At 33.4% G+C, this 17,245-nt stretch overlaps 1 protein-coding gene across 1 annotated transcript; it reads left to right on the forward strand.

Moving 5' to 3' along the window:
- The first annotated feature begins 5,632 nt into the window (after positions 1-5,632).
- On the forward strand, positions 5,633-14,866 carry LOC109163496 (heparan-alpha-glucosaminide N-acetyltransferase-like). The gene is made up of 13 exons (XM_019312245.1): positions 5,633-5,920; positions 6,555-6,692; positions 7,658-7,739; positions 8,636-8,712; positions 8,825-8,943; positions 9,983-10,094; positions 10,209-10,325; positions 11,234-11,325; positions 11,433-11,499; positions 11,594-11,675; positions 12,660-12,751; positions 12,873-13,016; positions 14,482-14,866. Exons 1-13 carry the CDS (start codon positions 5,681-5,683, stop codon positions 14,626-14,628), a joined length of 1,509 nt encoding a protein of 502 aa, XP_019167790.1. The 5' UTR covers positions 5,633-5,680; the 3' UTR covers positions 14,629-14,866.
- The last annotated feature ends 2,379 nt before the right edge of the window (positions 14,867-17,245 follow it).

Below are 17,245 nucleotides of genomic sequence, written 5' to 3' on the forward strand. Positions count from 1 at the left end.
GTTGCTTTCACCATCATAACCTTACCCCTAATATTTTGAACATCAAGCTTATGACGAGATAAGATAGAAAAGATAGATTCTTTCAATGTTGAGGCAATAGTGTCCTTAACATGAACAACTCCAAAGAAACGTTCTTATATAAAACCATCTTTATTAACAAATCTCAAAACAATTGACATTTGTTCCATCTTTGATTCATCTCGAGCTTCATCAACAATGATACAAAATTTTGCATCACCAATTTCTTCTCGAATAGCACTTTTTACTTTAGTTGCCAACACTTGCAAAATTTGCTTTTGTATTGTTGGTGATGTATATGATGCATTTCGTGGAACTATATCAAGAACTTTTGTTACTTCATCATTAAAAGAGGCAATGAAACTAAATATCTCTAAAAAGTTTCCACGGTTCGTTGATGTTATTGACTCATCATGACCTCTAAAAGAACATCCTTGAAATGCAAGACATCTCGTTGCCTCAATTGAAGTTCTCAAGCGAAGTCTATTCTCTGATATTTCTTGAGAAGTGAATTTCTCAATATGTTGTGCAATGTGTGATTGTTGGTTCATGAGATCCACACAAGCTTTCTCGACATTTCGGTGAGGGGAGGTGAGATCTTTCCCAATATGTGCTAAAAATGATAAATTTTTTCATCTCTAACTTTCTTCCATGATCTAAACCCATTGATAGTAAAAGCATCCAATCCGGAAGGCCCATCTTGAGTATGAAACAAATAAAATGGTAGACAAAATGCTGCATCTTTACTAGGAGAATATTCTAACCAAGAAGGGAATAACTTAAACCAAGATGCTTGAAAACTACGACGATGCTTTTCTCGCAATTTTAGATACTTTGAAAGCAAACATTGATATGGGTCGGCCTTGATATAAATTCTCCTAACTTCATCACGTTTCTCAATGGGACACTTCCATATTGGTAGTCGCAATCTCGGATCGCGTTCTAATGCTTGAATATCAAACTTCTCATTGATTTCAACTCTTTGAGCTTTTTCAGGATGACTTTAAAAATTCAATGGTTCAATACTTTCAAATGGATTTACTTGAGATGTTGAATCTTCAAAATTCTTTCTTTTAAAGAAAAGATCAATTCTTTGTGTCTTTTTCATTTCAACTCAATCTTCTCATGTTCACACTATTAATATTTTGACAAATCAATTGAATTAACTAAAACCAAAAGAAAAAAAAAATAAACACAAGTATACTCATCAAATCAATATTGTGTACTGTCACTAATTAAACACAATTATATTAATTGCATATTAAGTAGTTAATAAACACATCAAATCACCAAATTAATAAACACAAATAAATCCTCAATTAATACTTTGTACTACCATTTTCAAAACTCACCAAATCACCTAATTACTTCTCATGCATATACTTTGTATACTATATACCTAGTGCTTAGACACTTAGGCCTGTGAGTCTCATTTCTGTTACCTTTGAGCGGTGACTCTAGTTTCTGGGTCAGTGAACCCCTTTATGTTTATTTTGAGGATTGATCTTCGCAGACTAGCCGGGTAGCCATCTTAGTGTGGATTGCTACGGCAGTAGAATCCCCAAACTATTAGAAATGAATGATCCTTTATTTATATCTTTACCTTCATTCCTTCTATCAAGTATTGAATTAACCTAGGCTCATGAGTTGTAAATTTGGGGGTGTTATAATAAGGGGTGGACTGATGGGATTCTTGATGGAATTCCTAGGGTTAATTTCCAGTGTGGGCTTAATATGGATATGTTTAGTGGGTCAAGATCTACTTCTTTTAATCATTGGTTAATGATTAATAGAAGTGGGGGGACTCATGATGGGATATTGGAGATTGGGCCTAGCCCACTGGACTTTGGATGTTAGAGAAAAGGCCTAAGGAGGAGGGCTGATGGGTTGGCTATTGAGGCGAGGTGCGGTGGCGGCAGGGGGGTCGTCGTCGGCGCCAATTGGGGGCGCAGGGGGAAGGGGGTGCGATGACCTCCAGCGGGTGAGGCACCCCAGGTCAGTCGTCGTTGCCTCGGATCAGCCAGGTGGCAGGCAGGTGGTGTGACGGCACGGACGTGGGGCGGAGTGGACATATGGCGGCGCGGACGTGCGAGGCGCGACGTGCGAGGTGTGGCGGCAGAATGCACAACGACGTGCGCAGGGTGGTCGACTTGCACGGCGACGTGCGTGGGGTGGTCGACTTGCATGGCGTCGCGGGGTGGTCGACTCTTGCATGGAGGCGACGGGGAGGGTGACGTGCCCGGTTTATGGGGAGGATGACGTGCCTGGCGTGCGAGGAATGTGGGCGTACGACTCAAGCAAGCATGTGGACACGTGGATGGCGGTAGTTAATATATATATATATATATATATATATATATATTATAATAATAATAATAATAATAATAATAATAATAATAATAATAATAATTGTATACTTATATACATGGTTGAAAAAATAGCTAGGCAATCCTCAGGCACTCGGGGGAGCCTAGCGCCAAGGCGCCCGTGTATTTTTTATTTTATTTTTTATTTATTTTTAAAATTTTTTAAAATTTTTAAGACTTGATAATTATTAATTATTTAATATTTTAATAGTTAATACTAAAATATTAAATATTAACTTAAAAACATATAGAGTTTAAGCAATTTAGGGTTATTTCACTCAAAACAATGTCGTTTTGAGTAAAATAACCCATTTAAAAAAGAATGAAACAATAGCTAATTGGCCGACTAGGCGGTTTTGATGGCGCCTAAGAAGCCTAGTCGGCTGCCTAGCCGACCAGCTGCCTAGGTAATTGGTTAAGATTTTTAAAATTGAGGGATTTAATTGGTCAAAAAATAGTCTTGGACCAAATCGATAATTTTGCTATAGTCAAGAGACCATTTCGATAATTAACTCATTTTTGTATGTATAAAATGGATTCCCCTGTCTTTAAATGTTAGGTTGTCCTCATTCCATCCAACATCACTTGCTAAATGATGTGGAATAAAATAATAATTTTTTTATGTACACACGGTTAGCAAGCTTGCTAATGGTAGCTTTTGCTGCCCCACGTGTACCTTTGAATTTATTAAATGCTACTGGCTCTATTATAATGTAGTATGTGTTCATAAACTACTTTCCCAACCTAATGAAGCACAAAGAGTCAATGTTGCCCCCATTGAGGCTCAATCCCACGACCTCTCATATGGGAATCCAACCTTGGTGCCACTAGACCACAAGGTCTTGGCATTTTGGTTAATATTTAATGTTATATATATTAATTTTTAAAGTGATGTGAAATTGAGACTATTTTTTAAAGCTAATTGGATTTATAGGGATTTAGTGAGAATAGTAAATGAATTGTAAATTTAGTTATGTGTGAGTAGAATTTACTTTTGAAAGTGAGAGTATTGCACGGATAAGAATAGCATTAGAAACCCTCTATTTTTATATGCTTTTATGTTTTTATATAGCCAATCATGTCTGGATACAGGATGTACATACTATTACAGGGCGTTTGGTTGGAGGGGGGAATTATGTGGGAAAGGAATTGTAATTCCATGGGAGTTGAATTACTTGGAATAAAGTGGGAATTTAAATTCCAGTGTTTGGTTGACAGGAATAGAATTACTGGGAATTTCAATTCCAATGTTTGGTATACATGGGAATTGAAAGGGAATAAGTAATATAAAGTCAAAAATGTTCATTATTGTTGTTAGACATTAATTTTAGGTTAAAAAAGGAAGGGGTAATTTTGACTCATCACTATCTTTTTTTCCCAGGAATTAAAACCCGGGGGGACATGGGATTTTAATTCCATAAAAATGGGGGAATTGTAATTCCCTCCAACCAAACTACGGAATTTAACGGTCTTTGAAATTAGGTGGGAATTAAGTGGGAAGGGAATTTAAAATCCCTCCAACCAAACGCCATGTTAGTACTCTGATTACTTCTTACATTTGTTTTTTATTATTTTTTTTTTGACTATTACACATCCACATTTAGTGTACAAATATGTTTTTTGTTGTCACATTTAATCTTGCCGGTCAAATCTCAGGCAATTACTTGAACCTTGTGGTCAAGTGGCACCAAGTTGCTTCTCTATGTGAGAGTTTGTGGGTTCGAGCATCAGTGAAGGTTGCGTTGACTCTTTGTGCGGTTGAGAAAGTATTCTATAAACAGATACTACATCAATACATTGTAATAGAGTCAGTAGCACTCTATATATATATATATATATTCTCTCATCCAAAATTGCTATAATGGAAAATTTTAGTAATAGTACGTATTGTGCATTTAGATTTGAATGGATGATTTTTTCATTTTAGCAACCTGGATGAGAGAAATTTATATTTTTTTTTTTTGGCAAGTAGTTGTCAAAGATTTGATCGGTAGGATTAAATGTGGGAACAAAAGTATACTTATGCATCAAATGTGATAAAATTAATATTTAAGAACCAAATGTAGAAAGCAATGGTGTGGTTGACACCAAAAAATAAAAAATGTAGAAAGCAATTAAATAATAGTCGATGAACAAAAAGTGACAATAACTCAAATGTACTACGGAGTACAATCCAATTTCTTACATACTCCACTATATCGATCATTATTGTGTGGACTATGGTCCACACAAGCTCTGTGGACCATATTTTGTATATTATAAAATAATGTATATTTAGTACAAAAATAATGTACTTTTAGTATATTAATAATGTATATTATATTCAAGAAAAGTACATTATTTGAGTATTGAAAATACATTATTTTGTGTAATGTACATTCAATACACAAATAATGTAAATCATAAAAAATGCCCCTCTATAATATGTCAATTATCAATGTCACCCCTGAATTATGAGTGGTGTAAATGTTGTCCTTCAATTATCAAAACGGTGCACATATAGCCCCTCCCGTAACGGACATGTAGTTCTCCGTTAGTGTACGACACCGTTAAGTCGGAGTAAATATGTAATTTAGTTGTATTTTCTCTCCCTCGATTCGAAGTACCAACGATGGACAGCGGTGGGGAACCACAGATCCGTTACGGGAGGGGCTATTTGTGCACCATTTTGATAATTGAGGGGCAACATTTACACCACTCATAATTCAAGAGTGACATTGATAATTGGCATATTATAGAGGGGTATTCTTTACAATTTTTCCTTTAATATATTAAAAATATACTTTTTGTTATGGTCCATACAACACTGTGTGGACTATAATTTGCCTCACTATATGATCTGGGGTGTGTTTTATAAGTTTAGATATAACAAGTGTCTTGAACAAAATTAAACTATTTTGTCATATCTCTTGTTAATCGAGATATTTGACTGGACAACCAAAAATATTTGATAAATTTAAATTTCAATTGGACTATTGTGTTGGACCATTAAATTATCATTCCCCAACAATTTTAAGCAATACTCCCTATTATTGTTCTTGTTGTTATTTATTATTTATTTAATTTAGCGACAATCCAATTTATAATTCAATTCGTTCCACGGATCATATATGGTCCTATCCGCCAGTCCATGGCCGGCGTTTGACTTCATCTTTGTCCCATTATTTATCTTTTAGGGTATGGGTTCAATGGAATCATTATTTAATTAGCTGTGCATATAAACTTTAATTTATACGGACTATACAATATATGCCAAGTTTAGCTAAGAACTAGCTAAGCAACTTGGCATTGTAACAATGGAGGACCCAAAGAAGTTGGAAGAAGGCTTAGCTAAACACTCACAATCTATCACTGAGGAACCAATTAACAATCCCCATGGCATGAAAGAAGGCGGTGGCGGCGGTGGCCATGGACATGAGCTTAAGGGAAGAGTTAAAGAAGAGTTGGAGAACAAGGAGGAGGAGCAGCAGCCATTGGTTAAGCAGAAAGCCAAGAGGATTGCAACCTTGGACGCATTTAGAGGCCTCACCATAGTGGTATGGTTTATCTTACTTAGTTTTTTGCTTTTATTGACGGTATATTTTTAATGAGTAACACTTTTGATTATGAGAAAATTGATGGTATATTTTTATTAAGTGACACTTTTTTATTAAGATCAAACGCTTATTACTCTATATGCCAAAAGTTATAGTTCACAGTGAAGGTTAAGGTGCTGGACTTGGCCCTTCACCCGCCTCCGCCCAACAATATTCCCCTAGCCAATTGCCAAACTTAGCCTTTTCACCGGCTTCCGTCCAACAATCTCATAGCCACCAATTACTGGACTTGTCCCTTTCACCGCCTTCCACCCAACGTAACAATTCCCCTCCTAGCACCTCTCAATCTTAATTAACTGATGCTGCCCCCCCCCCCCCCCCCCCCCCCACGCACTAGTCTTAACTACATAGTCGAGGCCCATGACCTGATACGCCAAAAGCTATAGCTCGCGAAGGCATAACTTTATTTTTTTTATATACAATTACATTTTTGAGAGGTTACTGTTGAATTTGGTCCTTCATCAGCCTACACCTAACACTTTTGATTATGAGGAAATTATATTTGCAATGATGATTCTTGATATGATTGATGATGATTACTTTTTCTTTGGCACTGATATTGAAAACATTTTAGTTGATGATATTGGTTGATGATGGCGGAGGAGCATATGCCCGAATTGATCATTCTCCATGGAATGGATGCACCTTGGCTGATTTTGTTATGCCATTTTTCCTCTTCATTGTTGGGGTTGCAATTGCCCTTGCCCTAAAGGTAGATCATCTTCTTTTCTTTTCTAGACATTATATAACCAAAAATCAAAATAAAAGATAAATTAAGTAAATAATATAAAATAATGCTCAAGTCGAGATTAGTACATAATATTATTGTCTGCACTAGTTCACTGGTTCAGTTGTCCGTATTTGAGAAAATAGATCAAGGTTTGAATCTTGACAGCGACAGTGTGGGGATTATACCTAGCTAAAGTGTGGAGATTAGTAATATTATTGACTCATCTAACTTATTATTATAACCTCATCTTTGGTTTAATGGTTGAAAACAATATATGACTATTTATATTAACTAGTAATTCACCCGCGCGATGCACGGGAAAAAATTATGTTATTATAAATATAAATGAAAAATAGAAAAACTAAAATATTTTAAATTATTTAATATAAAAATATTTTTGAGCTTCCATTGGTCAAGTATTTATTATTTTTATAGAATACAAAATTACAATTAAAATTAAAATTAAAATTTTGTAAGGTTAATATAATCTCTAATTATGTGTATATTCAAATAAACTTATTCTTAATTGTATTTCATCTATATTATAATTTTCACAATACGAATAATAACTAAGATAATTACATTTGGAAAGCAAATTTCAAATTTTGTATATGGAAATTTAAACTCTAATTGAACACATTTTTTATATGATTATATAATATATAGCTATTTTATTTTTCAAAAGTATATTTTTATATGATTATATAATATATAGCTATTTTATTTTTTAAATGTTGTGTTTTTTTTTTAATAATAAAGGATGTTGTGGCATTAATTGTAATATTAAATATTTCTCAAACCATATAGCTTTATTATATAAAGGATTAATAAAGTTAATTTATAAGGTGAATGAGTATGCATGCATTTCGCACATGGACAATCTGATTTTCTTAAAATATGAAAATCTTTATATATACTCTAACATGCTACCATTGTTAATGTTTCAGAGAATTCCTAAGGTCAGCTATGCAATTAGAAAAGTGATCCTCAGGACTTTGAAGCTTCTCTTTTGGGGAGTTTTACTCCAAGGTATATATATTAAAAAAATTTTATGGTGTTGATCGATTGGCTATAATACTAAATTCAAGTATAGTTTAAAGGAAAATTTGCATCTTTAGTTCCTGAGTTATACCGTACCCAAGTTCAGATTCAGTCCCTCAGTAATGAACGAAGTGTCATGTTTGATCCTCGACGTTAGGAATCCGTCTCAACCTGATGAAAAACTCAAACCCCATTTAAAATTGAAGTAGAAAATTCGCATCTTATTCTCATTCTTATACTGAAACCACTTTCATTCGCAACATTATTTTTCACTTTGCAGCCTCCTATTTCAAGGTTATCAACTCCAAAAGCATTTCAATAACCGCCAATGACTTATTAGGAATTTGAGTCTCGTATAATGAACTTGAGACTCAGTACAAACAATAGAACATTTGATTACCGTCTTCAGACATGTGAAATATACTATCCTCAAAGTTTTTAATTTTCCTTACTAAGCAACAAGGGTAACCAAACCATAACTTTTGAGATACAAGAAAATGTCAAAATTTCCAGGTTGCTTTTGTGAGAGAAATTCACCAAGGACTGAGGGGTAAAAATGGATACGGTCATAAATGAGGGATTGAGTCATCAATACGAGTATAACTCAAGAACCAAAAATGTCATTTTTCATAGTTTAAATTGATAATTAGACTGCACATTTATTATTAATATACATACTATATTCAACACAACCAAGTATAATATATATGATTGTACCGGATATCATTCTCACTAATGCTAATAATATCCGACACAATTAAGTATAGTATACCTATTATACTTGGTACTAACAATATTAGTGTCGATTGATACCATAGAAAGTTACTATGTGATTTTTATCACATGTTTTGCTATCCTAAGGTGGGTATGTGTGATTAATGCAGGAGGGTACTCCCATGCACCAGATGACCTGTCTTATGGAGTCGACATGAAGCATATCAGATGGTGTGGCATCCTCCAGGTGATCCCTATCTTCTTTATCCTTAATTATTTGAAAAATCTTTTGAGAAAATTAATGTATGAAAATATATAATACATATGTTTTGTTTTTCACCTTGTCTTTATGCAAGCAGAGAATTGCGCTTGTATACCTCATTGTAGCTCTAATAGAGATCCTAACCACAAAACTGAGACCAGCCACCCTCAACCCTGCAGCCAAATTCTCCATTTTTACAGCATACAAATGGCAATGGTAAGCTAAATCATTAGTAGAAATGTCATAGTACACCGAACTGCATACAAAAATGTAATTGGAACATCCAATTCAAAAAAATTACAATTGGATTCCTGAATAATTTAAAATCATACAATTAAATCAAAATTAATATATTCTGTTGGTATCAGTTGAAGTAGCAGTTACCTCAAGGTAACCGCCACGGCCCACGGATACCAGTAGAACAAGTCAGTTTTGACTTAATTGCATGACTTTGAATGATTGCAATTTTTTTAGTTGGATTTCTCAGCAATTGTATTTTCGCGTATAATTCGGTGTCCTATTTAAACATTATTCCTAAAATTTTGATAGAACTTTTATACTTTTAATTCCATGATTATTAGGTCATTTTCAAATTTGGTCATGACTTATTATTTCTACCACATTTGTTGCACAACTTTCATTTATTTTTTTTTATTTAATCCTTTTGATCAATGTTTTTGTAGAAAACAATAAGTTATCACATTTCCATTTCAAAACTATATTGGTTTGAACACCTTGACATTTTTAGGGAGAAAATGTATGGTTCCAAATTAAAAATGTGACGCATTTTGACCTTTTCAAAAAAAAAAAAAAAAAAAAAAAAAAAAACTTTAGCCAGAATGACCAAATGTAACAAAAAAGTGAAACTCATACGCCAAATGATGTAACAAATATAATACATACTTTGACACCAAATATTTCAAATTTAATACATTCAACTTCAAATTTTTATCCAAAGCATAATATATATTTGAGAAATCAACATTTTAGTCCCTCTATTGTTTCTTAATTGTCAATGTAGTCATTAGTTTTCAATTTCAACCAATTTGATTATCTAATTGTTTAAAATTTCTCAATTAAACCCTTTCAGAGACCAAATTAACAAAATTTTAAAAATGTAAAAATCATCATTTTGGTTCCTAAAAAGATTTAATTGACGAAATTCTAAACAATTCAAAAATCAAATTAATTAAAATTAAAAATTAATGACTATATTAACAGTTGAGCTCTATATATTTTTATCTTCAACTTTCAGGCTTGGAGGATTCATTGCATTTGTGATATATATGGTCACCACATACTCTGTGTTCGTTCCTGACTGGAGCTTTGTGGTGGTGGATCAGGAAGGCAAACGACAACAATTCACGGTACATAGAAGCCTGCAACATTATATTGATGAACAGTTGCAGAAACATCATACCATTCATTTCCTTAAATTAAATCGAACAAAAAATGAAGGTGTTTTTGCCTAAACTTTTCAGGTGAAATGTGGGATGAGAGGCCATTTAGGCCCTGCCTGCAATGCAGTAGGCCATGTGGATCGTCAAGTTTGGGGCATCAATCATCTCTACCAATACCCTGTCTGGCAGCGCTTAAAGGTCAGTTAGTTCATACTTGAACTGTTAGGATCAAATGGCTATCGTTAGTACTCGAATCCGTGACTTGGTTCTGATACTACTTATTAAGATCAAGCGCTTACTTAAAAGCTATAATTAATAGTGAAGAATCAACTTTATTTCCTTACAGATCGACATCACATTTTCGAGAAGGGACTTGGCCTTTTAAGTCCTTTACCGGCCTCCGTCCAACAATCCTTAGCCATCGGGTATTAGGTATAGACTTAACTTTTACCGGCCTCTGCCAAACTTGAACAACAAATTGACAATCACAGAATCAAAGTTTAAGCTATAGAGACCAACAGTCACTATCCAAGAATGTATATTTATTTCATACTTTAACAACAAATTGATAGTCACAGAATCAGAGTTTAAGCTATTGAAAGCTAGTTTATACTTTTTGAGCAAACTCACACTTACTACTTGAGAGTGTATAAAGGTAAATCTCATCTTGTGACCCTAGCTAGCAAAGCTCATAAGGAGGTAAATTAGTTTAGGTTGTTCATAGTTCACATGTTCAAACGAAGAAGGCCAATAGGTAGCACCTGTTGGGAGTCAAACGAACTTGTAACCTTATAATTACCAAGTCAATAGTCTAACCAAGGTTTATTATTTGGCCAATAGACCTACAGTCATTACCCGAGAATATATATATATATATATATATATATATATATATATATATATATATATATATATACTGGGTAAACCCGCATTGTTATCTTAGCCGGCAAATGATCACAAGCAATAAACCAGATTAGGTTGTTAATAGTTGACCGTCTTAAACCAAGAAGGCCCGCTTTAATGGGAGTCAAACTTGTAACTTTGTAAACTCGTGGTTACCAAATCAACGGACCGAAGTTTATTATTTTTCTTGAATTGTAATGCAGGCATGCACGTTTAGCTCTCCGAATTCTGGTCCATTTCGCGTTGATGCTGCTAGCTGGTGCCATGCTCCCTTTGAACCTGAAGGCCTGCTAAGGTATTCATGGCAAATAAACTCAAGAAATTATCATAGTAATAGTTGCTCTGAATAACTATGAAAATTTTGTTGTTTTTTCACCTTTGAGTTTCTTGTTTTGTTTTTAGTTCGGTTTCTGCTATCATGTCTGGGACAATTGGCATCCATTACGGGCATGTCTTGATTCACTTCAAGGTTATATACGTACTGCTTATAATAAAAACTTTTAAGAATTTTTACCAGATTTGTCCACAGAGCCTGAAAAAAGATTAGATGGTTGAACTTGCAGGGTCATGCTGAGAGGCTCAAGCAATGGCTGTCAATGGGGTTTTGCTTCTTCATCCTAGCCATTATTCTCCATTTCACTGATGGCAAGAATCTTCTATTTTGGTTTTTTCTTTAATTTTTTAATTTGAAAGATCAATTCAATAAAAATTAAAAATAAAATTTCACTTTTGGTCCTACGACTATCCACGTTTAGTCCCCGAGTATTAATTTTTGCATATGATTTCATGAATTTTAAATCATTATCACATTTGATTCTTCCAACCTAATTCTTTGTTTTCGGTGAACAAATTTTAGGCAAGTGACTTGTCTTGAAAAGCAAAATTGTCGGTCACCCTCCCAAGAAGTTTAAGGAAAAAATAATTAAAAATGACAATTTTGCCTTATAAGTCACTTGCCTAAAGTTTCATCACCTGCGACTGGAAATTAGATTGGAAGGATCAAATGTGTCAATGATTTAAAAGTTCTGGGATTAAATGTGAGAAAATTAATAGTCATAAACCAAATGTTGAAATGGGTCCATAGTCATGGGATAAAAATGGAAAAACTCTAAATGGGTTGTTTGGTCGGATGTAGTTGCAATTCAATTACAGCATAATTCTTCTTTCCAAATGGGTTGTTTAGTCAGATGTAGTTGCAATTCAATTACAGCATAATTCTTTGGTCATCCGAATTACAGTGTTTGGTTTGAGGGAATTGCAATGCCACCGAATTGCAATTCCCTCATTTTGTTGAATTGCAATTCATATCCTCCTCCATATGAATTGTCATTCAATAGGAAAGGAAAGGAAAAAAAGAAAAAAAAAATGACTTTTTTTACCCTTGATTATTATTAATAATATTATTACACAGACATTTTAGTCTTTATACTACTCATTTCCAATAATTTTATTCCTCTCTACTAAATAATGTAATTTAAATTCCTATTTCATTCTCACCTTATTCTTTTCCTACCAAATTACAATTTTTTTCTCCTAATTTCTTCCTTCCAATCAAATGGCCCGTAAAAGAATAATAATACTGTAATAATAATAACATCAGCGTCAGCATCTTCTCAACTGATTCTGCAGCTATCCCAATTAACAAGCAGCTGTACAGCTTCAGTTATGTTTGTTTCACTGCTGGTGCAGCTGGGATTGTATTCTCTGCATTCTACATACTGGTAAAACGAAATTTGGGAAACATTATTCTTTTTTTTTTGCTGGTGTTATCTTTCACCATTTGTATGCAAGTGACTTGTGATATATCCTTACATATGTTAAAAAATAATGATCAAACTGCAGATTGATGTTTGGGGATACCGGATGCCATTCCTGTTCCTGGAATGGATAGGCATGAACGCCATGCTAATATTCGTGATGGGTGCACAAGGCATCTTTGCAGGCTTCATCAATGGATGGTACTACGAGAATCCCGACAAGACTCTTGTAAGTATCTTATAGCCTAATATTACCACTACGTCAAAAGTTATAATTTGTATTTTGTAACGAATGCACAAAGTTATTTCCTTATAGTATCACATTTTAAAGAGTTGGGGTGCTGGATTTGGTCATTCGCCTACCTCCGCCCAACAAATACGTGTTGAGCAAATACCAATTTTGATCCCACGAGTATTAGCAAAATGACGGTTTTGCTCAACATGTTTAATTACTACCAATTTTAATTCACGACGACTACTATTTTTAATACCAAAATTCGTCACGCCGGTCACCCCTCCATTTAAGACATGCCGAAATCTAAAAATTTTAAAGGCACTTTCGTCCTTTTTCAACTTAAGATTCCAATTTGAGCATGAATAAAGGGATTTAAGCTCTAAGATCGATCCTAATTTGCAGTTCTCATCCTCATCCTACCTTAATTTGAGGAGCAAAATTGCGAATTGAGATAGATCTTATGACTTAAATCCCTTTATTCATGCTCAAATTGGGATCTTAATTATGGTCAAAAATACTCTTAATAATTTCATATTTCGGCATGTCTTAAACGAAAGGTGACCAACCTAATGAATTTTGGCACTAAAACAATAGTCGTGGATGAAATTTGGTATTAAAACAATAGTCGTGAGTGAAAATTGGTAGGAATTAAACAGGTGGACCAAAACTCATTTTGCTCCAAAACGAGCAAATACCAATTTTGGTCCCACGACTATTAGCAAAATGATGGTTTTGGTCCATACGTTTAATTCCTACCAATTTTCATCCACGACTATTGTTTTAGTATCAATTTTCATCCACGACTATTATTTTAGTATCAAAATTCATCACGCCAGTCCTCCCTCCATTTTAAGACATGCCGAAATCTAAAAATTTTAAGGGAATTTTTGTCCTTTTCAACTTAAGATTTCAATTTGAGCATGAATAAATGGATTTAAGCCCTAAGATTGATCCCAGTTCGTTGTTCTCCTCCTCATCCTACCTTAATTTGAGGAGGAGAACTGCGAATTGAGATAAATCTTAGGGCTTAGATCCCTTTATTCATGCCCAAATTGGGATCTTAATTTGAAAAGGACGAAAATACCCTTAATAATTTCATATTTCGGCATGTATTAAACGAAATTAAAGGGTGACCGGCATGATGCGTTTTGGCACTAAAACAATAGTTGTGGATGAAAATTGGTACTAAAACAATAATCGTGGATAAAAATTAGTAAAAATTAAACATGTGGACCAAAACTGTCATTTTACTAATACTCATGACAGTCATGGGATCAAAATTGGTATTTGCTCCTCCAAAACAATCATTTTGATAATTTTCGTGGGACCAAAATTGCTATTTTCTCTTACCTCAACTAAAAACTTGAACGAGCTGAGTGTGGAGTGAATGTCTTTTTGATTGGCATATTTAATTTAAGCTGTTATTGATCTTTATTCTATGATGCTAATTCTTGTTCAGGTGCACTGGATTCAAAAACATGTATTTTTTGATGTATGGAAGTCTGAAAGAGTGGGAACACTGCTGTATGTAATCTTCGCAGAGATTACTTTCTGGGCAGTGGTTGCTGGGGTGTTGCATAGACTGCGCATATACTGGAAACTTTAAGAAATCAGAAAGCCAGGTTTCAAGGTGGATTATATTATGTGATGTTTGTATCTATAATTGTTATGATTCGAGTTCTTAATGAGTTCATGTTTTTTACATTAGTTGTCAAAAATCTTGTAGACCAGTGACATAAACTTGTGATTTTGGGTAGAAAGTCATAGATTTGGTTAAACGTTCATACTATGTGTTGATTGATGAGCAAGTTAAATTGTAATAATTCAAATGGATTTGTTTGGTACGGTAAAGCCGTGTTTTGACAAAAACAAAAAAACAAAAAAAAAAACAAAAACAAAAACAAAAAATTTTAAAAAAAAATATTTTTTTAAAAAAATCAGTGTTTTTCATGTCAAAATGCTAAAATATTTTGATGCCAAAATGCTATGAGTTATTTTTACTTTCGGTCTCACGAGTATGAGACTATTTTCACGTTTGGTCCATGACTATTAAAATTTTTAAATTTGATCCCATGACTTTTAAATTATTGTCGTATTTGGATCTTGACTAAAATTTTTAGATTGAGGAAATTTCAATTTTGGTCATATGACTATAGGGGTCTTGTTAATTTCAGTCCCTGACTTTCAAAAGTGTCAATTTAGTACCTTAACTATACAATTTTTGTCAATTTTAGTCACTCCGGCCAAATTGCCGATCAAATTTCGCCGAAAAATTTTAATAGTTAAAATAATGAGGGTATTTTGGTCGTTTCACGCCTCTTTTCTTCTTCTCCGGTGGTCCATCTCTTTCTCTCCCGTTTCTGGCGTTCTTTCTCCCTCTAAACCCTATCTTTAATATCATCAAGCCTCCTTACCCCATCATCTTAGTTCATTGCATTCACTGGAAACAGGAGAGGAATGGATGGACTCGCCTGGGAAGAAGAAAAGAGACGTGAAATGATCAAAATACCCTCATTATTTTAACAATTAAAATTTTCCGGTGAAATTTAGTCGGTAATTTGGCCGGAGTGACCAAAATGGACAATAATTGCATAGTTAATGTACTAAATTGACACTTTTAAAAGTCAATGACTGAAATTAACAAGACTCCTATAGTCATATGACCAAAATTGAAATTTCATCTTTTTAGATTTTGTCCAACTACTTTTAAATCCTTATCACATTTGGTCCCCAACTATTAAAATTTTTAAATTTGGTCCCATAATTTTAAATCTTTGCCACATTTAGTCCTTGACTATTAAAATTTTCAGATTTGATCAGGTGATTCTCTAATCCAAAATTAACAACTAATCTCCCTTCTAATTAAATAAATTGTATTTTTTTTACAAAATATTTAGTGTTTCTAAATTTAAATTTGTAATATACTTTTAATTTATTTAACTTAGATTTTAACATTATTAAAGTTTGTATATAATATTTGTATTCTGTAATCATAATATCATTAATTCAACACCATATTAACTTATAAAGTTGATAAAATATATAGTTTATAACTTTATTTAGTCTCATTGGAGAAAAACGAAGAAAGTGGTGATTTGGGAGGAAAAATATAAGTTCATGAAAAAAGTATTAGGAAAAAAAATAATTTTACCGTTAAGATAATTCACTTGCTTGAAATTTATAATCGATAACTAAAATTTAGGTTGAATCGCCAAATGTGGCAATGATTTAAAAGTCTTGGGACCAAATAAATCTGAAAATTATAATAGTCGGGGAGCATATGTGGCAAGGATTTAAAAGTCATGAGATCAAATATGAAAATTTTAATAGTCGGGAACCAATGTGGCAAGGATTTAAAAGTCGTAGGACTAACTCTGGAGATTAAATAGTCGGGGACCAAATATGGAAATGATTCCATACTCGTGAGACCAAAAGTGAAAATAACTCTGTATAAGTGTGTTGAGAATAAATTGTAATAGATTTTGATATGTCAAATTGTATTTTAGGTCCCCAATTTTAATTTTTAGTGGTATAAGTTTTTCGTGTCAAAGACCAAAAGGAAATTCCATGTAAAATTCGAGCAAGATGTATGCATATGAAAGTTCACAAGAATTAATTCGAAAGAAGAAGAAGAAGACGTAATTTGGAGAAGATGATGGCATTGCATGAAGACATCTTGAAGATCAAGTATTTGTGGAAGAAAAGGAGTACATCAAAAAGAATAAAATATTAACCAATAATCCGTATAGGTGAAGTGGTTTTAAAATAGGTAAAATTGATTAAAGGGCCGAGATATGAGATGAAGTTTCAAAATTAAATGAAGGAGGAATTCCGAAATTAATATGAGATGAAGTCTGATTGGGATAAAGTTTTGAATGAAGGAAAGAAATTCGAAAATAAATTGGCGTAAAAAGGAGGAGAAGAGATCACTACAAGAAAAATGCACATAGACAACACTAGAAAGACAACAGTTTTTAACAAAAGTGTTGTCTTTTGTATAAAAGACAACAGTTTGGTCCAAAATCGTTGTCTTTGATGCAACACTTTTGTCAAAGACAATGATTTTTACTTAACCGTTGTTATAAGTGTGTTGTCTTTGTGCAATTTGAGAAAAGACAACACTTCAACGACAACGGTTTTTAAAAACCGTTGTCTATGTGCGTTTTTTAAAAAGACAACGGTTTTATTTAATCGTTGTCTTTGATATGTTAAAGTGTACTTGA

Source organism: Ipomoea nil, unplaced genomic scaffold (genome assembly GCF_001879475.1).
Source record: "Ipomoea nil cultivar Tokyo-kokei standard unplaced genomic scaffold, Asagao_1.1 scaffold3030, whole genome shotgun sequence".
NCBI classification, from domain to species: domain Eukaryota; kingdom Viridiplantae; phylum Streptophyta; class Magnoliopsida; order Solanales; family Convolvulaceae; genus Ipomoea; species Ipomoea nil.

Excerpts from the sequence above, each read along its gene's own strand:
- LOC109163496 (XM_019312245.1), top strand. The coding sequence starts at position 5,681 with ATGGAGGACCCAAAGAAGTTGGAAGAAGGCTTAGCTAAACACTCACAA. Across the intron at positions 7,740-8,635 it reads TTGGGGAGTTTTACTCCAAG|GAGGGTACTCCCATGCACCA; the intron begins GTATATATATTA and ends TGATTAATGCAG. Across the intron at positions 10,326-11,233 it reads CTGTCTGGCAGCGCTTAAAG|GCATGCACGTTTAGCTCTCC; the intron begins GTCAGTTAGTTC and ends ATTGTAATGCAG.